This window comes from Oncorhynchus gorbuscha, linkage group LG01, assembly GCF_021184085.1.
Source record: "Oncorhynchus gorbuscha isolate QuinsamMale2020 ecotype Even-year linkage group LG01, OgorEven_v1.0, whole genome shotgun sequence".
Classification (NCBI taxonomy): domain Eukaryota; kingdom Metazoa; phylum Chordata; class Actinopteri; order Salmoniformes; family Salmonidae; genus Oncorhynchus; species Oncorhynchus gorbuscha.
In genome coordinates this window covers 72,178,703-72,204,267 of record NC_060173.1, presented here as the reverse complement: position 1 = coordinate 72,204,267, position 25,565 = coordinate 72,178,703, and the positions used below count along the sequence as shown (strand labels likewise).

Genomic DNA, 25,565 nt, shown 5'->3' with positions numbered 1-25,565 from the left:
CACCGACTGGTCTAAGATTGCATATATCATCACCCTGCTGTCGGAAAAAGCCCTGGCCTGGGCTACTGCTGTGTGGGATGCCCATAGTTCCTGCTGTGCCAGCTACTCTGCCTTTGCTGAGGAATTCAAACGAGTGTTTCAAGGCCCAAGCAGTGGTCCTGACTCAGCCAAACAGCTCCTGACTCTCCACCAAGGTCGGCGCAGCGTGACGGACTATGCCATCCAGTTCTGCACGGTGGCAGCAGCGAGTGGCTGGAACAACGAGGCGCTCACGGTGTGCTTTCTGAAAGGCCTTTCCGACACTATCCAAGATGAACTGGCCACTCGGGAACCATCGGACAATCTCGAGTCCCTGATCAAGTTGGCCACACGCATTGACCAGCGTCTGAGAGAGAGAGAACTCAACCGTAGACCTCTAGCCCCTATCAGTCCCAGCTCAGAGTCCCCACCTTTATCCTCGCTGGCTCCACCGGAACCCATGCAGATTGGACGCATCTCCCAGGCTGAGAGAGACCGCCGGATGAGGGAGCGACGCTGTCTATATTGCAGCAAACCGGGCCATTTCCGTTCCACGTGTCCCGCGCTCCAGGGAAACGCTCTGTCCCGTACAGACCGGGGGGAACTGTAACGGGAAACATAACCTCCTCCCATCCGCCCAACTCCCGTCTGCTCATTCCAGTCACCCTTTCCTGGGACAACCACAAGCTTCACCTTCAAGCCTTGGTAGACTCTGGAGCCGCAGGTAACTTCATGGATGGTGTCTGGGTGAAGGAGAATGGCGTTCCCTCTGAACCTCTAAGTGACCCCATGAGGGTTACTACATTGGATGGAAGCCCTTTGGGATCTGGACTTGTCACTCATGTCACTACCTCCTTGCGACTTTCAGTTTCACAACACCAGGAATTGATGAACTTTCATTTGATCTCCTGTTCCGAGTTCCCTCTCGTCCTTGGATACCCCTGGCTTCACAGCCATAACCCTCACATCGACTGGTCTGTGGGCACTATCAAGCAGTGGGGTCCTACGTGCCAAGCTACTTGTATTTTCCCAAATTCCCCGAGTTCTATTCCCGAGTCTTTAGAATCCACCGACCTGACCCGAGTTCCTGAGTGTTACCATGACCTCAAACTGGTATTTAGCAAACAGAGGGCCACCATGCTACCACCCCATAGACCTTATGATTGCCCCATCAAACTGTTTCCGGGCACTTGCCCTCCCAGGGGTCGGATCTTTTCCCTATCGCCACCCGAACGAGCTGCTATGGATACCTACATCAAGGACGCTCTGGAAGCAGGCCTCATGCGTCCATCCACCTCCCCGGCGGGAGCAGGGTTTTTCTTTGTGGCCAAGAAAGACGGTGGATTACGTCCTTGCATCGACTACCGGGGACTCAATGCCATAACCGTCCGTGACCGTTACCCGCTACCCCTTATGGCCACAGCCTTCGAGCTGCTCCAGGAAGCAGTTGTTTTCACTAAGCTTGACCTGCGGAACACATACCATCTTGTGCGGATCAGACCTGGTGACGAGTGGAAGACCGCTTTCAACACGCCTACTGGTCACTATGAATACTTGGTGATGCCCTTCGGCCTGACCAACGCCCCAGCGGTGTTCCAAGCGCTCATAAACGATGTGCTTAGGGATATGCTTAACATATTTGTGTTCGTTTACTTGGATGACATCCTCATCTTTTCGAGCTCTCTTCAAGAACACACTAAGCATGTCAGACAAGTACTCAAACGCCTCCTAGACAGCCATCTGTACGTTAAGCCAGAAAAATGTGAATTCCATTCATCCCGAGTACAATACCTGGGATTTGTAGTGGAACCCGGTTGAGTCCAAATGGACCCCAGGAAGGTAGGGGCGGTAGCGGATTGGCCCACCCCCAAATCCGTTAAGGAAGTTCAGCGTTTCCTGGGCTTCACTAACTTTTACCGCAAGTTCATCAAGAACTTCAGCTTGGTGGCAGCCCCTCTCTCAGCTTTAACCAAGGGTGGCAATGCAAGGTTTTTGTGGGGAAGAGAAGCTGAGACGGCCTTCCAAGGACTCAAGCAGCGCGTCCTCTCTGCTCCCATCCTGATACTACCGACTACGGATGAACCGTTTGTGGTGGAGGTAGACGCCTCAGAGGTTGGTGTTGGAGCTGTCCTGTCTCAGAGGGGTGAAGACAAGAAGCTTCATCCGTGCGCTTTCTTCTCACACCGGCTTACCCCGGCTGAGAGGAACTACGATGTGGGGGATCGTGAACTCCTAGCGGTTAAGATGGCATTGAAGGAATGGAGACACTGGCTCGAGGGGGCTTCTCACCCGTTTCAAGTGCTTACGGACCACAAATCTGGAGTATATCCAGCAGGCGAAGCGGTTGAACTCTAGACAAGCTAGATGGTCTCTTTTCTTCAATCGATTCCAGTTTATCCTCACCTATCGGCCCGGGTCGAAGAATCTCAAACCGGATGCCCTGTCCCGAGTCTACACTCCTGCCATTCGAGATGACACGGACATCTCGTGGCAAGTTGAGGATACCGTGAGACGAGCTCAAGCTATTGAACCGGACCCGAAAGGAGGTCCTGCCAATCGGTTGTTTGTCCCCAAGGCAGTGAGGACTCAGGTCCTTCTGTGGGGGCACTCCTCTCGCCTCACCTGTCACCCGGGCGTAGGTCGCACCTTGGAGTTCATCCAGCGTAAGTTCTGGTGGCCTACCATAAGAGAAGACGTTGCCACTTTCGTCAATGCCTGCCCCATGTGCTGCCAGGGCAAATCTTCTCACCTCCGCCTGCAAGGACTCCTTCACCCTTTACCTGTTCCCCACAGACCCTGGTCCCATATCTCGTTGGACTTCATTACTGGCCTTCCTCCATCCCATGGCAATACTACTATCCTAGTCATTATCGACAGGTTTTCAAAGGCGGCCAGGTTCGTCCCTCTGACTAAGTTACCTTCTGCCAAGGAAACGGCTGAGTTGGTAATTAATCATGTGTTCCGAGTCTTCGGCATTCCTCAAGATATGGTTTCTGACAGAGGTCCCCAGTTCGCCTCTAGGTTTTGGAAGGCCTTCTGCCAACTCATGGGGGCTTCTGCCAGTCTATCTTCAGGGTACCATCCGGAGTCCAACGGCCAAACTGAGAGGATGAATCAAGAGCTGGAAACCACCCTCCGATGTATGACTCGTAACAACCCGTCCACATGGTCGTCCTTCATTGTTTGGGCCGAATACGCGCACAACACCTTGCGCTCCTCCTCCACTGGTATGTCCCCGCACGAGTGTCAGTTTGGCTATGCCCCTCCATTGTTCCCGGACCAGGAGGCAGAAGTCAGAGTGCCTTCAGCCTTGAAGTTCGTCAGACGCTGTCGGCTTATGTGGAGGAAGACCCGTCTTAATCTTATGCGTTCCTCACAGAGGTACCAACAACAAGCCAACAGACGTCGCCGTCCCGGGCCTACCCTGCGCCCCGGCCAGAGAGTCTGGCTCTCCACAAGAGACTTACCATTACGGGTGGAGTCTCGCAAGCTGTCCCAAAAATACATCGGTCCCTTTAAGGTTGCCAGGAGAGTTAACCCAGTTTCTTATCGCCTACACTTACCCAGATCCCTTAAGATTAATCCCACATTTCACATTTCCTTATTAAAACCTGTTGTTTTTTCTCCCCTTGTCCCGGCAGACAGACCTCCCCCTCCGCCTCGTGTCATTGGAGGCCAGCCGGCTTATACCGTCCATCGGATACTGGATTCCCGCCGGGTGCAGCGGTCCTGGCAGTATCTGGTGGACTGGGAAGGCTACGGTCCCGAGGAGCGCTCCTGGGTTCCTGCCAAAGACATACTGGACCCTGACCTCATTCGTCAGTTAAGGGCCCTCCACCCTGAGAGAGCTGGTAGGAACGTCAGGAGCCGTTCCTAGTGGGGGGATCCTGTCAGGATTTGGCCAGAGTTGTTCCGGTTTTTGGTCACTAGATGCCCCCATTGTGCCTTTTGACCTTTTGTTTTCCCTTGATCCCCATTATTATTTGCACCTGTGCCTCGTTTCCCCTGATTGTATTTAAACCCTTTGTTTTCCTCTGTTCTTTGCTCTGTGTTTGTATGTTAGCACCCAGCCCTAGTACTTTGAGAACTCTTGTTGATCCCGGTGGACTCTCTTGTGGAATTCTGTTTTTTTGTTCTTGTTTGTTTTTTGAGTATCTTTTGAGGCTTTTTGTGCTTTACCTTCCACCTTGTGGATTTACCTTTTTTGTCTTGGAGGATTACCTTTGTTCTTGTAGGATTCTTTTTGAGGTTGTGGAGTTACATGTTTTCCTGAAGAACTTCACTTTTTACTTCATTAAATACACCATCTCAAGTACTGCTGTGTCTGCCTCATCTTCTGGGTTCTGCCGACTATTCGTGGCTCAGTTGGTTAAGTGACTGTTTCTCACTCCGGAGACCCGGGTTCGTAACCGTGTCCTGACAATTTGCCCATTATTCTTTTCAAAATTCTTGTCATTATTCTTTTCAAAACTGTCAAATTGATTTTTGATCATTGCTAGACAACCATTAACCATTATCAGGTCTTGCTGTAGATGTTTAAGCAGATTTAAGTCAAAACTTTAGCTCAGCCACTCAGAAACATTCACTGTCTTCTTGGTAAGCAACTCCGGTGTAGATTTGGCCTTGCGCTTTAGGTTATTGTCCCGCTGAAAGGTGAATTAATCTCCCATTGTCTGGTGGAAAGCAGACTGAAACAGGTTATCCTCTAGGATTTTGCCACTGCTTATGTCTTATGTTTCTTCTTCATCCTGAAAAACTCCCCAGTCCTTAGCGATTATCAGCATACCCATAGCACCACTATGTTTGAAAATATGAAGAGTGGTACTAATGTGTTGTATTTGCCCCAAACATAATACTTTCTATTCAGGACAAAAACTTAACTTAATTAATATTACAGTGTTACTTAAGTGCCTTGTTGCAAACAGGATGCATGCTTTGGAATTTTTGTATTCTGTACAGGCTTCCTTTTCATTCTGTCAATTATCAAATCAAATGTTATTTTCCACATGCACTGAATACAACAGGTGAAATGCTTACTACAAGCCCTTCACCAACAATGCAGTTCAAGAAATAAGAGTCAAGAAAATATTTACTAAATAAACTAATGTAAATTATAAAATAAAAAGTAACACAATAAAATAACGGGGCTATATACTATGTACTGGTACCAAGTCAATGTTTGGGAGTACAGGTTAGTCGAGGTAATTTGTACATGAAGGTAGGGGTAAAGTGACTATGCATAGATAATACACAGCGAGTAGCAGCAGTGTAGAAACAAAGGGGGGTCAATGTAAATAGTCCGGGTGGCCATATGATTAATTGTTCAGCAGTTTTATGGCTTGAGGGTAGAAGGTCGCGTGATAGCAGAGAGAACAGTCTATGACTTGGGTGACCGGAGACTATGACAATTTTTTGGGCCTTCCTCTGACACCGCCGAGTATATAGGTCCTGGATGGCAGGAAGCTTGGCCCCAGTGATGTACTGGGCCATACGCGCTTCCCTCTGAAGCGCCACTACACTGACAGGTCTCTGACCTCCTCCCTATAGTCTGTCCCATCATTGTCAGTGATCAGGCCTACCACTGTTGTGTCATTAGCAAAGTTAATGATGGTGTTGGAGTCGTGCTTGGCCATGCAGTCATGGGTAAACAGTTAGGACAGGAGTGGACTAAGCACGGACCCCTGAGGGGCCCCTGTGATGAGGATCAGCATGGCAGATGTGTTTTTGCCTACCCTCACCACCTGGGTTGGCCCATCAGGAAGTCCAGAATCCAGTTGAAGTGGGAGGTGTTTAGTTTAGCTTAGTGATGAGCCTTGTAGGCACTATGGTGTTGAACGCTGAGCTGTAGTCAATGAACAGCATTCTCACATAGTAGTAGGTGTTCCTTTTGTCTAGGTGGGAAAGGGCAGTGTGGAGAGATTTAGAATGCGTCATCTGTGGATCTGTTGGGGCCGTTTGCGAATTCGATTGGGTCTAGGGTTTCCGGGATGATGTTGTTGATGTGAGCCATGACAAGCCTTTCAAAGCACTTCATGGCTACCGATGTGTGAGCTACAGGGCGGTAGTCAATTAGGCAGGTTAACTTCAACGTCAAAGTTGAGGGGTGTGAATACTTTCATAAGGCACTGTATTCTCCAACAAAATGGCCATGTAGTATTTAGGGCTCGATTCAATCCGTATCACTGAAGTATTGCGTAAGAGTAATCCACGTTATAGAGTAATTTATAGGCAACGTTCCCTCATCCGCGGAGACTTCATTCACGGTTAACGCTGCATATGGAAGTTTAGTGTGAAACACCTTGAGATAATAGTTGATATAATCATCTTTCCTGAAGTTTCCATCTGTACTGTCCCATGTGAGAAGGCCATATGTCGATTGTGTGCTAAAAAAAATAGAGAGCACTAAAGTATTGCGACAACTCAAGCATGATGTTCGAGTGCAGTTAACAGTCTGTGGCAACATAATGTCAAACATTTGAGATGTTAATTAGGTCTGATTGGGAGTCATTGAGAGAGAGAGAGAGAGAGAGAGAGAGAGAGAGAGAGAGAGAGAGAGAGAGAGAGAGAGAGAGAGAGAGAGAGGTGTGGCATATGGAGAAACTGGATAAACAGCATGCTCTTTACACAGGGGTATCTTGTGCTGGGGAATAAAAAATAATAATAATTTAGTCATATAACAAAATGCCACAGATGACTCAAATTGAGTGAGGGTGCAATTTGCATGCTGACTGCAGTATTGTCCACCAGAGCTGTTGCCCGGTAATTGAATGATAATTTCTCTATCATAAACTGCATCCAATGTAATTTTAGAGAATTTGGCAGTAAGTCCAACCGGCCTCAAAACCGCATATCACATGTATCCATGCCAGCCCAGGACCTCCACATCCGGCTTCTTTATCTGTGGGATTGTCTGAGACCAGACACCTGAACAGCTGATGAAACTGTGGGTTTGCACAACTAAAGAATTTCTACACAACCTGTCAGAAACCGTCTCAGGGAAGCTCATCTGAATTCTCGTCATCCTCGCAAGGGTCTTGACCTTTATGCAGTTTGGCGTCGTAACCGACTTCAGTGGGAAAATGCTCACCTTCAATGGTTACTGGCATGCTGGAGAAGTGTGCTCTTCAAGGATGAATCCTGTTCACAACTGTACTGGGCCGATGGCGTTGTGTGGGCGAGTGCTTTGCTTGTGTCAATGTTGTGAACAGAGTGCCCCAGAGTGGTGAAATAACAAAAAGGTCAAATAAAGATCAAGAGAAATAATAAAGTAATTGTAAACTGTACTGTAAATTAATCATCTCATGTTTTGGCTTTCCTTTTGGTGTTTTATACATTGCTGAGTGTACACGCTTAGTTAATATGGCCCTGAATGTCCATATCAAGGAAAAAATGCCCACACAGTAAATCATTACAATGATAATTCTTCACAAAGGTACAGATGTTGGAAAAATTAACAAAAATTATACACAATTGCACAGTTAAAGTAACTGCTTGCTGAAACGCTTTCTTAATCTGTGCAAAGTTTCATTTCTCCTGAGTAACGTAATGGGCTGTCTTTCTCCTAAACTTAATTAGCTCTTCCCTTTTCAAATCTGCTATTTCATCACATTTATATTTAATCATTGTTTTGCATAAACTGGTACTAATTTAGTATTTCATTCATCCACCTACTATGTAGCTGAAGGGAAATGGAAATTTTGTTTTAAAAAAATGCGGTTTGACTCCCCGACTGTGTTTGACTAATTTGATATCACCAGGAAAACATGAGGCATGTTAGAATTGTTGAAAATCACTGAACTGTGTTATTCAGTCACAAATATCTTGAGTTAAACTGACCAAAAATATAAAGGCAACATGTAAAGTGTTGGTCCCATGTTGCATGAGCTGAAATAAAAGATCCAAGAAATGTTCCATGCGCACAGTGGTTGAAAAAGTACCCAATTGTAATACTTGAGTAAAAGCATAATAATAGAGAGTTACTCCAGTAAAAGTCACCCAGTAAAATGCTGCTTGTAGTAAGTCTAAATTAATTTGCTTCTAAATATTCTTAAGTATCAAAAGTAAATGTAATTGCTAAAATATACTTAAGTATCAAAAGTAAAAGTAGAAATAATTTTAAATTCTATTCTATTAAGCAGAGCAGACAGCACCATTTTCTTGTTTTTTAAATGTATGGATAACCAGGGGCACACTCCAACACTCAGACATCATTTACAATATACAATATATGCATTTGTGTTGTCTTGATTAGTGCGTGAATTGGTCCATTTTTCTGTCCTGCTAAGCATTCAACATCTAAAGATTACTTTTGGGAGTCAGGTAAAATGTATGGAGTAAAAAACGACATTATTTTCTTTAGGAATGTAGTGAAGTAAAAGTAAAAGTAGTTAAAAATATGAATAGTAAAGTAAAGTACAGATACCCCCCAAAACTATTTAAATAGTACTTTAAAGTATTTGTACTTAAGTACTTTACACCACTGCATACGCACAACAAGCTTATTTATCTCACACATTTGTTTACATCCCTGTTAGCAAGCATTTTTCCTTTGCCAAGATAATCCATCCACCTGACAGGTGTGGCATATCAACAATCTGATTAAACAGCATGATCTTTGCACAAGTGCACCTTGTGCTGGAGACAATATAAGGTCACTCTAAAATGCACAGTTTTTCCCACAACAATATGCCACAGATGTCTCAAGTTTTGAGGGAACATGTAATTGGTATGCTGACCGCAGGAATTTCCACCACAGATGTTGCCAGAAAATGTAATGTTAACTTCTCTACCATAAGCCGCCTCCAACGTCGTTTTTGAGAATTTTGCAGTACATCACAACCACAGAGGATAGTGAAAACATTGATATATTTGGGGGGTTAAGTGGGTTAAAATCTTCATTGAAATCACAGTGGGTACAGAGGGACATGCCAGAATGCTGAATGTTGGCCCTTTAGCAAATCTTTTTATTCATATAAAAAAGCTGATAACATTTTCTGTGTAGTCTATATTAAAGGGCACTTCATTTAATATAACAGGTATTTAAGATTAAATATTGCTGCACAATGTTTACTTCAAATATCAAAGGGGCGCAAAATGTATTCTATGTATTCTATTCTAACGACCCACCTACCCTCGTACAGCCAGTCAGCGATCCCATTGAAAATGACCCCTTCCTTTCCAGACGATGTCAGTCTGAGGGAGTTGCTCTTCACATCTGATTGGTAGTAAATATTGTTCTCAAATATGTAGATCTGTGGGCACAAGGACACACAATGAGAACAGGAAAGTCATTACTGACCTATCACATTTAACATTTGACCTTGGTATGACCTCCACAGGCCTGCACTGTGAAACTCAATGAAACATCAGTGTTTGACAAAAATTATGTTTTGAACCCAGAGAGAATAAACTTCTATGGAATGTACAGTATATTCTCACACAAATACAAGGCCTACGGTAAAATCCGTTTCAACACACTCAATTTAGCAGACATATTCAAATTCATGAAAGGGGGAAATAATAAAACATTTTCCATTCAGGTCTTATTCCCTGATTGGATACGATTGAAGTGGCCTGGATTCACCCTTGTCCAGAGAAACATCAGAAACCTAATGTCCGATTCCATCAACCTAAAGGACCTGTGTTACATAGAGCAGTGTTGAAATTAGCACCCAATTCCTCAGCCTCAGATGACTACTTTTTCCAGAACCATTCAACGTTTCTCAGCCAGCCAGCTGTCTGCATCAGCTAGACTTACATAAAGCACTGTTATGTAGCCACTTGGTCCTGGAGCTGAGCTGACCCCATCTCAAGCTCTGCAGGCCCCGCTGTTATATCAAAGACATTAACCAAAGGCAACTTGCCTAAATCGCTTCAGTAGTGTATGTGTGGTATAGGATTCAGCGAAAAGAGCTGCTTTTAACAGCAATGACTTGAACAGTTTGAACAGTTTCCACATCAATGTACCATCTGCTTCACTAAAAGCTGAGACTAGTTGTCCTTAAACCACAGGAGAGGAGAGGAGTGCGTTTGAAACTACGAGGCGTCTGTTAGGAAATTTGGTTATGACAGGTGTGGTTACAAGGAACCGCAATCGTAACATTTCTATATGGATTACTTTTTGTTTTGGACTTGAGTTTGTGTTCACAGATCAGCCCAGCAGCAAAATCCTTCACTTCAAGGATGCTGTTGTTGACCCACACAAACCTACTGTGTCAGTTCTGTACACGAACTGAGTGTCAGTATCATTTTTTGGGCCACCAGTAATATAAAACAAGTTTGCCAGTAATATAATTTAAATTGTGATGTTGAGTAAGCAAATATACTTTTGATTTCACCTCATTGTAACATTCTGTCACCAAGATCACATGCTCAACTTCATAAAAACATGTTTTCCCATCTCAAGAGGTAAAAAAAAGAACATTTACATTTAAGTCATTTAGCAGACGCTCTTATCCAGAGCGACTTACAAATTGGTGCATTCACCTTATGTTAGTGCATTCACCTTATGTGCATTCACCTTATAACATCCAGTGGAACAGCCACTTTATAAGGTGTATCTAAATCTTTTAAGGGGGGGGTGAGAAGGATTACTTTATCCTATCCTAGGTATTAAGAACTACCTCTCTTCAGCTTAATTGAATAATGAAAACATTATAGAGCTCGAGATAATTATTATTATTCAATTGTTTTTACTATAGTTTGTACATTGTATGGCTAGCTCCTGCTCAGCCCTTCTAAGCTCTTCACTGCCCTGGCAACCCAATGGTGGAACCAGCTTCCCCCTGAAGTGAGGACAGCAGAGTCCCTGCCCATCTTCCGAAAACATCTGAAACCCTACCTAAAGAGTATCTTAAATAATCCCACAGCACCACCAAAAAAAATAATTTTGTAAACTAACACTCACACTTTACTTTTTCCCCCCCTTACTAGCTCTGACCTCGCTGACAGCTACTTTATTGCGGAAAAATGTACTTACTATGACTGTGATATTAAGCTGAATGCACTAACTGTAAGTCACTCTGGATAAGAGCATCTGACTAAAATGTAAATGTAAATGTAGTGCTTCCAATGAGTGGTATTATATGGCTATACAGTGTACGGCTAGCGGTGCTATACCTAGCATTGTGTATGCAGACATAAGCCTTCTCATGCCCACTTTTCGTTGGCTCACTATATGTCAGTCCCTGAAAGACTGACTTCCACATTAGTGAAAACGTAATGGAAGATACATTTCTCTTCATCTTTAGCAGGAGGTTCAGAAAAACATTGTCGCTGTAGGACTCGATATCACCCCCCCCCCGGCCTCCTGTATGCAACATTTCAATAAGTACATTCGATATGAATACCATGAAAACACAGAACTACAGTTCTTAACATTTACTCATAACTTCATCATAAATTTGAACCATATCTGACAATTTTTTAATTTTACCTTTATTTAACCAGGCAAGTCAGTTAAGAACATATTCTTATTTTCAATGGGTTAACTGCCTGTTCAGGGGCAGAACGACAGATTTGTACCTTGTCAGCTCAGGGGTTTAAACTCACAACCTTGCGGTTACTAGTCCAACGCTCTAACCACTAGGCTACGCCGCCACCCCAAATTATCTGTCATGGAATGAACCCTCTGTTTGAAACTATATGGAGGGGATTCAAAGCTTTATTCAGTCACGTGAAAAATGTATATACTTTTGTATTTCATACCCAAGATTTGCATAAAAAAAAAAGATCTAAAAAGTAGTTGGACCAGTCCACTGTATTATACAACTCTTCAGCTTTCTGTGGATATTAGGGTTACTAGTCTACTCTTCAAGGCCCTGTCTATTTTATTTTAACCGGGCATAGTATATATAGGCTCAAAAGGTGCCAAATAAAGTAACAGGGTTGATGATTTCTTCTTAAAATCAGCCATAAATCCCGTGACTGGGGAATGGAAGCTTGTTGTGTGCAACAGGGAGGGGCAAATGAATGCAATATGAGCAAAATAAACATCTATTTGGTAAAACATTTCTAGCCTATCTATCTGTGGGTAACAGATTTGACAATTAGATTAGTGTTTCTTTATAAAAATATAGGAATAGTTTCACCAATATTAAAACAAGAGTTCCGTTCACGCAACAGGCTTGACCCTTAAACGAGGGACATGCAAAAATGTGGGGGTCATTATTCATCTGGAAAATCAGATTTATTGGATTCTCCATGTGGTCTACATAAAAGGGCACTTCATTTAATATAACAGGATTTTATAACCCATAAGACTCTAAGCCCTGTCTAAGCCGGGGTAGGGGGTCTCCATATACAGTGCATTTGGAAAGTATTCAGACCCCTTGACTTTTTCCACATTTTGTTACGTTACAGCCGCATTCTAAAATTGATTAAATATGTATTCTTTTCTTCATCAATCTTTACACACAATACCCCATTAATGAAATGTTTGCAAATGTATAAAAAAATAAAAACAGAAATACCTTACTTAATTGAGTTCAGAGGCATCATGTTTCCTTTGCTCATCCTTGAGATGTTTCTACAACTTAATTGCAGTCCACCTGTGGTACATTCAATCGATTGGACAGTATTTGGAAATGCACACACCTGTAAATAAATTCATAAGGTCGCACAGTTGACAGCGCATGTCAGTGAAAATACCAAGCCATGAGGTTGAAGGAATTGTCCGTACAGCTCCGAGACAAGATTGTGTCGAGGCACATATCTGGAGAAGGGTTCCAAAACATTTCTGCAGCATTGAAGGTCCCCAAGAACACAGTGGCCTCCATCATTCCACCCGGGCAAACTGAATAATCGGCTGGGAAGAGCCTTGGTCAGGGAGGTGCCAAAGAACTGAATGGTCACTCTGACAAAGCTCCAGAGTTCCTCTGTGGAGATGGGAGAGCCTTCCAGAAGGACAACCATCTCTGCAGCACTCCACCAATCAGGCCTTTATGTTAGAGTGGCCAGACAGAAGCCATTCCTTAAAAGGCACATGAAAACCAGTTTGGAGTTTACCAAAAGGCACTGACAGACTCTCAGACCATGAGAAAACAAAGGCAACCTGCCTAAATGACTACAGACCCGTAGCACTCACGTTTATAGCCATGAAGTGCTTTGAAAGGCTGGTAATGGCTCACATCATCACCATTATCCCAGAAACTCTAGACCCACTCCAATTTGCATACCGCCCAAACAGATCCACAGATGACGCAGATGATCGCTATTGCACTCCACACTGCCCTTTCCCACTTGGACAAAAGGAACACTTATATGAGAATGCTGTTCATTGACTACAGCTCAACGTTCAACACCATAGTGCCCTCAAAGCTCATCACTAAGCTAAGGATCCTGGGACTAAACACCTCCCTCTGCAACTGGATCCTGGACTTCTTGACGGGCCGCCCCCAGGTGGTGAGGGTACGTAGCAACACGTCTGCCACACTGATCCTCGACACTGGAGCTCCCCAGGGGTCCACTCAGTCCCCTCCTGTACTCCCTGTTCACCCACGACTGCATGGCCAGGCACGACTCCAACAACATCATTAAGTTTGCAGACAACACAACAGTGGTAGGCCTGATCACCGACAATCACGAGACAGCCCATAGGGAGGTCAGAGTCCTGGCTGGGTGGTGCCAGAATAACAACCTATCCCTCAACGTAACCAAGACTAAGGAGATGATTGTGGACTACAGGAAAAGGAGCCCCGAGCACGCCCCCATTCTCATCGACGGTACTGGAGTGGAGCAGGTTGAGAGCTTCATGTTCCTTAGTGTCCACATCAACAACAAACTAGAACGGTCCAAACACACCAAGACAGTCGTGAAGAGGGCACTTTTTTAGGAAACTAAAAAGATTTGGCATGGGTCCTGAGATCCTCAAAAGGTTTTACAGCTGCAACATCGAGAGCATCCTGACCGCAAGGCACTACAGAGGGTAGCGCGTCCGGCCCAGTACATCACTAGGGCTAAGCTGCCTGCCATCCAGGTACTCTACACCGGGCAGTGTCAGAGGAAGGCCCTACATTTTGTCAAAGACCCCAGCCACCCCAGTCATAGACTGTTCTCTCTAATACTGCATGGTCAAGCAGTACCGGAGTGTCTAGCACAAAAAGGCTTCTCAACAGTTTTTACCCCCAAGCCATAAGACTCCTGAACAGGTAATCAAATGGTTACCCGGACTATTATAATTTTGTACCTCCCCCAACATCTCTTTTACGCTGCTGCTACTCTCTGTTTATCATATATGCATAGTCACTTTAACTATACATTCATATATATACTACCTCAATTGGGCCGACCTACCAGTGCTCCAGCACATTGGCTAATCGCTAATCTGCATTGTGTCCCGCCACCCACCACCCGCCAACCCTTCTTTTACGCTACTGCTACTCTCTGTTCATCATATATGCATAGTCACTTTAACCATAGTTACATGCACTTACTACCTCAATCAGCCTGACTAGTGTCTGTATAAAGCCTTGCTACTGTTATTTTCAACAGTTTTTTTACTGTTGTTTTATTTCTTTACTTACCTATTGTTCACCTAATACCTTCTGTGTGCTATTGGTTAGAGCCTGTAAGTAAGCATTTCACTGTTGTATTTGGGGCACTTGACAAATAACATTTGATTTGATTTTGACATGGATAGAGCAGGTGTTCCTAATATTTTGAACACTCAGTGTACATTTTACAAACATTTACAGTATATATATATATACACACATTTTCAATATATGTTGGAATGTATTTCAAATGTATTAAATAAATGTTTTTCAAATACATTATTTTGCCATTGTATTTTTTTCCCGTATGGGCATCGAAGATATGTGTACCAGCAGTGTCATCTATTCATAAGATACACTTATGGCTAATGATGCAGCGTATGCCACTCGAGAGTCCCGCATGCCTGCACATCTGTCTGCCTCTCACCCCTCATCACCAGTAATGGCCCTCTAATGGAGGTGAGTTTGATTTATGCCCAAATCAACCACACAGAATGTTCCAAATGTAGACATGAAGCCACTAATATACTTAAGCCTGTTTGATGTTGACAAAAGGCTGTATGTCGGAATCAATCATCTAATTTGGCTGATTTCCATTTGAAAATGAACTGGAGTTTCTCTTTCAAATACTCATTTCAGAATCTCACATATGGGGACATTCCCTTCAAGGCTGGACCACAGGGAAGATCCAATTACACGTCTGTCATATACAGACAGGAAGCATGGCGAATAATGGGGAACCCCACCCCTTATAAGGTGCTACGATTCCGCCCTCTAGTCATTGTCGTTTTCTACCTTACGGAAATCACAAGCTCTCTCTACAGTGAACATCTTATGGTCCAAGCTCCAACATGCAGGGCTAAGTGAAATAAAATAATGAAAATGGTCATAAAAAAATACATCAATAGAAATAAAATAGCACTATATACAACAGCTGTAGCAGTGATTAATAAATAAAAGGACTTCTGCCTTGCAAGCACACATAACCACCCTACTTAAGTGTTTTACCAGTCGGCACCACTCGAATAGCCAGCTATTTGCTGGTGCAAGTGGGGACACATCAGGCTCAGGAGTAAGTTATTCACATCACCATATGCTACATTCAATCCTCAAACTTACTCAACAGCGACCCCAGCGTTGAGCTTAATGCAACTGTAGATGAAACATGTCAATATGAATAAATGATGAGGTCAAATTGTCCTGGGGCATCCCTTTTCCAGCCGACTGGACACTAAGGGCTTTTCTAGCCTGGACAAGCAGCGCATGGAGGAGTCTGGGTTTTACAGCCCTGGCCATGGAGCCTACTGTCAGAATTAGGGCAGACCTGGAGGTAAGCAGTCCAGCACACAGCACTGGTGGCTTCCTGCCCTAACTTCTCTCGAGTTTAGCATATCCATCTCTCCCCAACTTGTGGTACTAGAGAGACACTCCTTAGTTTTCCTAACCTATCCCCTGTGCAGCAGCTCATCGTTCCAACCCGCTGACAGCAGTAGGTGTGGAAGTTGCACTTCTCCCCCGAGTGCCCTCCCTATCAAGGCTCTCCTCCGACACCTTTAGGTTCCAGCCGGGACCAGAAGACAACATGATTCAGACAGGAGCAGGATGATAGAACATCAGTTGCCCTCAAGCACCATTCCCGGGTCAGTGCTCTCAGCATCTTTCCTCCTTATATTATTCCATGTTGCATCCAGGCGCCTTGCCAAAAGAGGCGACTCTTTGGCACTCCGCCAGCGGGCACGGTTGCCTCGGCGAATGAGAGTCTCAGCGCCTGAAAGGCACCCCACCAAGTTGGTGGAGATCTGTCATGCATGGTGGGTATAGTCGCTTGGGGACAACAGTCTTCAGCCAGCTACCTGCAACGCAATCTCTGCAACTTCGGTTTTAGTGGCCTACGGAGACTCAGCTATTGAGTTAGGGACCATTCAGTACGTTGGAAATGCTACTTCCTCTCTTCCCAAAGGAAGTGCCATTGCACCTCACTGTCCCGTTCTGTTGTACCCTGCATTTGGTTCACAGGAGAGGGGCCAAAGCTGACCAGATATAGCTGTCCTGCTCTAAGAATAGGAAGTCACGAGACCACTTGTGCCGCTTTTATTCTTCTGGGTTGCACTGTTGGCTGGAAGATTGCTTTCTTCCCCCAGAATGTTAGATGTAGCAGGCACCCTCCCTTCTGTTTTCAGTAGATATAGCTGTTCATGAGCGTTGTCTCCTATCTCTCACAACCAGCCATTGACACATAACTGGAGATACTCCATCCCCATTCATACACACTGTCTCTTTGATTTGGCCAGTGTAGGAGGGAATTCTTTGACTACAGCCCGACCACTCGGTCTTTAGACAATCCCATGGTCCAGGGGCCCCCTTCCAAACACGCACTGCTACATTTAAGTGTGTTCAAGAGAATCTGAAACAAATCTTTCTGAAACAAATCATTATGTTCTGTTCTAATAGATAACTTTGCTTTGTATGTTTGTATGTTTTGTTTGGTCAGGGTGTGATCTGAGTGGGCATTCTATGTTGGATGTCTAGTTTGTCTGTTTCTGTGTTTGGCCTGATATGGTTCTCAATCAGAGGCAGGTGTTAGTCGTTGTCTCTGATTGGGAACCATATTTAGGTAGCCTGCTTTGTCATTGTGGGTGATTGTCTATGTGTAGTGTTTGTGTCAACATGATTGTGCATTAGCGTCACGGTGTTGTTCAGTTGTTCCCATTAAAATGAACACTTACCAAGCCCGCATCTTGGTCCTCCTCTCTATCTCCAGATGACATCCGTGACAGCAGTCCCCTCCATTGCTCTAGGGAACGGGTGCGTTACTCACGCTTAACCTCCAAGACTATGGTCCCATCTCGGGCCCTGTCGGTCTTGTTGAGATTTATTTTAGCAGCTGTTCAGCCAAAGTTAGGCATCCACTTTTCCCCCCTGTGACAAAGTATGTAGCAATGTAGCAACATTTGAAATGTTGTTTATTTGTATTTATTTTTGGTCATTTGTACCCCAATTTCGTGAAATCCAATTGGTAGTTACAGTCTTGTCCCATCGCTGCAACTCTCATACAGTCTTGGGAGAGGCAAAGGTCGAAAGCCATGGCTCCTCCAAAACACGACCCCGCCGAGCCGCACTGCTTCTTGACACACTGATCGCTTAACCTGGAAGCCGGCTGCTCCAATGTGTAGAAGGAAACACCATACAACTGGCGATCGACGTTAGCGTGCATGCACCCGGCCGCCACAAGGAGTTGCTTGAGCGCGATGGAACAGACATCCCTGTCGGCCAAACCCTCCCCTAAACCAGACGACTCTGGGCCAATTGTGTGCCACCTCATGGGTCTCCCGGATGCGGCATCTGTGACACAGACCAGGATCAAACCAAAATCTGTAGTGACGCCTCTAGCACTTCGATGAAGTGCCTTAACGTGCTGCCCAACTCGGGAGGCCCAAATTATTATATATTTTTTTTACATTGGATAAAAGAAGACACTCCGAGCGAGAAAATAGTATATCACACACTACAGTTGAGGAACAATGGGAAAGTAATTCTATATTGAAAGTTGATAAACATAACCTCACTTTTGAGAAAATGCTCTTCTTTGCCTACACCCATTCAGCATCGTTCACACCCTTTTACGCTTTAGCCACCCAGCTCTTTAAGGATTCACATGTGAGGCCATGTACTAAACAACCAAAGAATTTCAAGACTAAAGGCTGGTTTATATTACAGGTGTGTTCGTAAATTCAATCTGGAATGTCAGAGTACAGCTCTGGGCATTCGTAAACTCAAAGCGTTGTCAGATTGTCTGTTCGTAAATCTGAGGATTAGGGTTGATCTGAGCGTTCTGACCTAACAACAACAGCAGTCAAGCACCCTAAGCTAACTGGCGAATGTTGGCTAGCTTGCTAGCTACTTCCAGACACAAATGAGATAACAGCTCACTCTGACCATTTTACTTGCCCTAGCAGAGCTGGTTAGGCTGTTTTGATGTTATCCAGAGGGTTGGTGACTGCAACTGTGCTGCTAGCACCAATTTAATTGCGCTTTTTTTGCCAACGTTTTACTGACACTGGCCATATTCAAGAGGTGTTGAGCGTTCACAAATTCATCAGTTATTCTGCGCTCTGGCACACTCAGCCGAGTGCACTGAAATCGTAGTAGATAGTCAGAGAAAATTTACCAGCTATGTCTATTGACAGACGTCGCAGTGTCATCATGAACATTCTATTGAAATGGTTACTTGCATAGTGGAGTCTTCGTTTAGACAGGTAACGTTAGCTAGCTAGCTAAACAATGAACCATTATCCCAACACATAACATTTCTACTCTGCATGAATCTGCAGGTAACTAACAAACCAAGTTCAATGTTAGCTAGCTAACTAACATTAGGCTATAACTAGCAATGCAAATGGCTCTGTGATATGAATAATATCACAACACAGTTCATACACGTAACATTAGATAGCGAGCCAGCTAGCTAACATTAGCCAACTGGCTAACAGCACACTTTAACTTGAAATGAAAACAATTTTCTGACTAAATTAAAATTGTGTAATATCTGAAAATGCAGCTAGCTAGACTATCTTACCCATATACATGGATGGACTACCTGTCCTGATGATTCCTTGCTGTCCCCAGTCCACCTGGTCATGCTGCTGCTCCAGTTAACTGCCTGCGGCTATGGAACCCTGACCTGTTCACCGGATGTGTTACCTGTCCCAGACCTGCTGTTTTCAACTCTCTAGAGACAGCAGAAGTGGTAGTGATACTCTGAATGATCAGCTATGAAAAGCCAACTGACATTTACTCCTGAGGTGTTGACCTGTTTCACCCTTGACAACCACTGTCATTATTATTATTTGACCCTGCTGGTCATCTATGAACATTTGAACATCTTGGCCATGTTCTGTTATAATCTCCACCCGGCACAGCCAGAAGAGGACGGGCCACTCCGCATAGATTCCTCTCCAGGTTTCTTCCTAGGTTTTTAGGGAGTTTTTAGGGTGTTTGTCCTAGCCACCGTGCTTCTACACCTGCATTGCTTGCTGTTTGGGGTTTTAGGCTGGGTTTCTGTAAAGCACTTTGTGACATCAGCTGATGTAAAAAGGGCTTTAAAAATACATTTGATTGATTGGACGCTTCTCCCTCTCTGTCACGGATGCCATGTCTGCCTTAGTTTGAAGATGTAATCCGGAAACAGGTGTTTTATACCACAAACTTCTTATGTGTGTTCTCTTTTCAACTCTGTCTGCATATTTGCAATCAAACGGCAGAATTTTCTCGATCTCCTTAGCTATCATACTCTAATTCCACCATGCATTCTACTGATTTCAAAACTCGGACCTCCAGAAAGTGGAGAGCTACACCTTTGCAGCTCTACTACGAGATGTCTTTCAAAAAATCTGTGTTAGGGTCTCCACTTCAGCTCTGTATGGGTTCTGACTGACAGTTGTTCTGAAGTTGAGCACCACGCATGACAAGAAGTATCACCCATCCCTCTAAGTGGGCAATTTTTGCCATTGTTTTTGTTGTATGAGTGAGGGAAATGCTGTAAATTAGGACTCGATTATCTGTTTGTTGATTTTTCTTGCTTAATTTTTTACAAATCAGCTTTGTTGCAGAGGGGCTCATAAGTAAGCATTTCACGGTAATGCCTACACCTGTTGTATTCAGCGCATGTGACAAATAAAATAGGATTTGTTTAGATTTTTAAAAGATGAGATGTTGAGGACTATAATAAATACTACTTTGATATTATGATCACTACGTTTCAATGTAGAGTTAGTTACAAGATGACATGGCATCATACCCTGGGCTGTCCTGAACAGAATGAGCCAGTTTGTTATATTGTGAAGAGAATTTGCCGCAGACCACGCATCTGACTCCAATCTATATTAACCAAAATTATGATCTGTTCTCTGAATTGCATTGTGAAAGTCTAATACGGTAAGATCGTATTTTATAATTTAGCCAGTCATGTTGGTAATAGAACAAGCTTTCAAATGATGTCTACCTGAACCAGATTGTGATTTATAACGGACCGTTTTGGATTGCGTAAACAACATTAATTGTGTAAAGGCGGGCATGCAGGGCTGTGTTCCACACAAAACAACTAAAAATGTGCTTGCACTAGTTCCTCAATGGCACAGCTAAGAGAGCTAAAAAAAAGCATATTGCATATAAAGCACTCTTGTTTGAGTCATTGAAATTGCTTAGGAACTGTGCACACTTTGGAGAGGTGTATGGCCACTTGGAAACACCAGTTAGACCTGCGGCATGCCGAGGTTATGCATTTCCATATTTCTTCTGTAAGAAACATTTCAATTTAGCTCTTTCCATATAGACCAATTCCCATCTGTTTAAGGGCTTAAGTTTGGATCCATTTTTGAGTTTTCCCATCTGTTTAGATGGAGTTGGGCAAGACAGAAAAGCTACCACCTGCTCTACGCATATGTCCCTTAGTTTGGGGCCTCTGAGGCATGAGTCTTTCCCCATATGTGAGATACCGAAACAAGTATTTGAAAGAGATCTTACGGTTACTTGAGTAACCCCGTTACTCTGATATTATGAATGAGGTACTGTATCTCACCGCGTTTCCCTTCTCGCTATGTGTAAGGAAGAAAACATATGCTTCATAATCAGTACAGGGTGGGATTGCGGTGCCTTATAAGAAGTGGGGTTCCCCACTATCCACCATGCCTCCTGTCTGTCTACAAAAGATGTTGTGTGATTGGAGCTTCCTCGTGTTCCCGTCTCGAAGGGTGTCCCCCCCCATATTTTTTGTTTAAACAAAAATGGTACCTTTATTTTACTAGGCAAGTCAGTTAAGAACAAATTCTTATTTTCAATGATGGCCTAGGAACAGTGGGTTAACTGCCTGTGACACCTCACTCGGAGAACCGGGGTTACACAAGTAAGACAATGCAAGGGTCATTTAACATTCCAAATCAACCTGCTTATGCTGTTTCCAACGTTTCAGAAAGGCTGGCCTCCCGTTTTAGTTCAGGTGCATTTTGGATGCCACTTGCCCCTGGATTAGACTAATAGGGTTCTGGGGTCTTGGTTCGAAAAACTGCTTCATTGTATCACATTTTTTGGGGATACCATAATGATCCTGCCATTAGTTTCCCCATGATATCGGACAAATACATGAACCTTCTTGGCACTTTATGGGCGGAAGGTGGCCTAGTGGTTAGAGCGTTCGTTGGGCCAGTAACCAAATGGTTCCTGGATTGAATCCTCAAGCTAACAAGGTAAAAATATGTCATTCTGCCCCAGAACAAGGTAGTAAACCCACTGTTCCCTGGTAGGCTGTCATTGTATATCTGACTTTGTTCTTAACTGACTTGCCTAGTTAAATAAAGCTTCAATAAAAACATGTAGATACAGCAGTGTGCCCACTATCCAAATAGATAGTACTAGGTTTGAATCAAACATGACCCAATTTCATAGTATTTGGTGTCAGAAGTGAGATCCTACACGTGAGACCATCAGAACTGTGTCTGAGCAGCCTTATGTAAAAGCTTAAAAGAAGCCTTCCAGAGGTGATGAGGCAATGTGGTTAATCCTGCTCCAGAGCTTCACTACAAAGTACTACAAAATGTGCAGATGTTACATAAATAGTCAGGCTTGGAGGAAATGGAAATGGTCTACATTTAAATGGCATACTGAATGTCAAATTAGTATAGGTTATTTCAGGTGTACTTGGCATTTCACTACTGATTGTTATCGTTTATCAAATATCATCTTTCCAATAATCTGACTGAAAGCTGTCAACATGTTTGAATGTCCACTAGAAGTGAATTGCCAAAAAGGGCCAGACATTCACCTTTACAACAGAAAAATACTTAAAAACCAGCACCTCATAATTTTGTGACTTAAAAGGGCCAAAGGAATTCTTTGATGCAAATGTTTTAAAGGCCAGGTAACTTGGTTGACCTTCTAACCCAAGACAAGAGGTTGAGTGGCTATTATCTATACATTCAGGCCTCACATGTAATTCACTCAAACATACATTTCCATGTAAGAAAGAGAAATATCAAATCAAATTGTATTGGTCACATACACATGGTAAGCAGATATTAATGCGAGTGTAGCAAAATTTAAGTGGCATTAATTAAAGTGGCATTGTTTAAAGTGACTAGTGATCCATTTATTAAAGTGTCCAGTGATGGGGTCTCAATGTAGGCAGCAGCCTCTCTAGTTAGAGATTGCTGTTTAGCAGTCTGGTGGCCTTGAGATAGAAGCTTTTTTTCAATCTCTTTTCAAAGTCCCACTGTTGCGCCTTCTTCACCACACTGTCTGTGTGGGTGGACCATTTCAGTTTGTCTGTGATGTGCACGCCCAGGAACATAAAACTTTCCACCTTGTCCGCTGCTGTCCCTTCGGTGTGGATAGGGGGGGTGCTCCCTCTGCTCTTTTCTGAAGTCCACGATCATCTCCTTTGTTTTGTTGTTGTTGAGTGAGAGGTTGTTTTCCTGACACCAACTCCTCCCTGTAGGCTGTCTCGTCGTTGTTGGTGATCAAGCCCACTACTGTTGTGTCGTCTGCAAACTTGATGATTGAGTTGGAGGCGTGCATGGCCACGCAGTCGTGGGTGAACAGGGAGTATAGGAGAGGGCTGAGCACACACCCTTGTGGGGCCCCAGCATTGAGGGTCAGCGAAATGAAGATGTTGGTTGGATGCCCGTCAGAAAGTCCAGGACCCAGTGATGCCGTCTGGGCCAGCAGCCTTGTCAGGGTTAACATGTTTAAATGTTTTACTCACGTCAGCCATGGAGAAGGAGGAGGGGTGCAGTCTTTGTAAGTGAGCAGCAATGGTGGCACTGTATTATCCTCAAAGCGGGCAAAGAAGATGTTTAGTTTGTCTGGAAGCGTGACGGCTGTGCCCGTGAAGTGGCTGTTTTTGTAGTCCGTGATTTCCTCTAGACCCTGCCATATAAGTTTCGTGCCTGAGCCGTTTAATTACAATTCCACCTTTTCCCTGTTCCGGCATTTCGCTTGTTTGATTGCCTTGAGGAGGGAATAACTACGCTGTTTATATTCAGCCATATTTCCAGACCTCTTTCCATGGTTAAATGTGGTGGATCGTGCCTTCAGTTTTGCGTGAAAGCTGCCATCCATCCACGGTTTCTGGTTAGGGTAGGTTTTACTAGTCACAGTGGGTACAACGTCTCCAATACACTTCTTTATAAACGCACTTACCAAGTCAGCGTATAGATCAATGTTGTTCTCTCGGAACATATTCCAGTCCGCGTGATCAAAACAATCTTGAAGCGTGGCTTCCGATTGATCAGTCCAGTGTTGAATGGTTCTCGTCACTGGTTAATCCTGTTTGAGTTTCTGCCTATAAGATGGTAAGAGCAAGATGGCGTCGTGATTGGATTTGCCAAAGGGAGGGCGGGGGAGGGCTTTGTATGCATCACGGAAGTAAGAGTAACAGTGATCGGGAGTATTAGCCATGCGTGTCATGCAATCAATATACTGATAGAATTTAGGTAGCCTTGTTCTCAAATTTGCTTTGGTAAAATCCCCAACTACAATAAATGCAGCCTCCGCAGTCTGGAACCTCCTGAGACGGTCTGCAGTCCAGAGTCTCCAGCGACGGTCTGCAGTCCAGAGTCTCCAGCGACGGTCGGCAGTCCAGAGTCTCCTGCAAGGGTTCCCAGTCCCGAGCCTCCTGTGATGGTCCACGGTCCGGAGTCCCCAACAACGGTCCACGTTCCGGAGTCCCCAGCAATGACCTACTGTTCCGGCGAAGATCGGCGGAAGGACATATCCGCGAGCAGAGTGGGTACTTCACCCCGCACCGGAGAAGCCCCCGACAGTAGAGGCCCACCCGGACCCTCCCCTATTGAGTCAGGTTGTGCGGCCGGAGTCCGCACCTTTGGGGGGGAGGCACTGTCACGCCCTGACCATAGAGAGCTTTTTATTCTCTATATTGGTTAGGTCGGGGTGTGACTAAGGGAGGGTAATCTAGGTGAATATATATCTATGTTGGCCTGGTATGGTTCCCAATCAGAGGCAGCTATTTATCATTTAGGTAGCCATTTCCCCATTGTGCTTTGTGGGATCTTGACTCTGTATAGTTGCCTGTGAGCACTATAGCAGCTTCACGTTTAGTTTTGCATTTATTGTTTTCTTTGAGTTTCACTTCAAAATAAAGAGGATGGAACCATACCACGCTGCATCTTAGTCCACTCATTGTAACGATCGTGACAAGTTTCCAGTTTACATAGACTCCAGTGAGGTTCCGTGAGGGCTATCTTGGTGTTCGCTTGAGGGGAAATGTACAGAGCTGTGACTATAACCGACAATAATTCTCTCGGTAGGTAAAATGGCCGGCATTTGATTGCAAGGAATTCTAGGCCGAGTAGGCAGAAGGACTTGAGTTCCTGTATGTTGTTATGATTACACCATCATGAAGCACACACCCCCGATCTTCCTATTCCCAGAGAGGTGTTCATCTCTGTCTGCGCAATGCATGGAGAAGCCCGGTGACTGAACCGATTCCGACAACATATCCCGAGAGAGCCATGTTTCCGTGAAACAGAGAATGTTACAATCTCTGATGTCTCTTTGGAAGGCAACCCTCACTTGAATTCTGTCTATCTTGTTGTCAAGAGACTGGACATTGGCAAGTAGTATACTCGGGAGCGGTAAGCGATGTACACGTCTATGGAGCCTGACCAGGAGGCCGCTCCCTCTGCCCCTTCTATGGTGCCGTTGTTTTAGGTCGGCTACTGGGATTAGATCCATTTTCCTGGGCGGTGGTCCGAACAGAGTATCCACTTCAGGAAAGTCGTATTCCTGGTCGTAATGTTGGTAAGTTGCCATTGCTCTTATATCCAATAGTTCTTCCCTGCTGTATGTAATAAGACAAGATTTCCTGCGGTAACAATGTAAGAAATAATACATTAAAAAACGAAATACTGCATACTTTCCTAAAACTCGAAGCGAGGCGACCATCTCTGTCAGCGCCATTTGAATATGACAGCAAGGCAATAGCATACAACAGGGGAGCTGCCAGAGTATATCAAAACATAGATTCTTCCATTGTCTGAGATA

The 25,565-nt window shown here is 44.3% G+C and overlaps 1 protein-coding gene across 2 annotated transcripts in view; it reads right to left on the bottom strand.

The window, feature by feature from the left end:
* The window catches only part of LOC124041657 (inactive dipeptidyl peptidase 10-like), a 370,729-nt gene that overhangs the window by 31,840 nt on the left and 313,324 nt on the right, over positions 1-25,565 (bottom strand). For both annotated transcript variants that reach the window (XM_046359492.1, XM_046359501.1), the window contains exon 8: positions 9,149-9,269. In XM_046359492.1, coding sequence (XP_046215448.1) covers positions 9,149-9,269 — 121 coding nt within the window. The remainder of the gene's footprint in view (positions 1-9,148; positions 9,270-25,565) is intronic.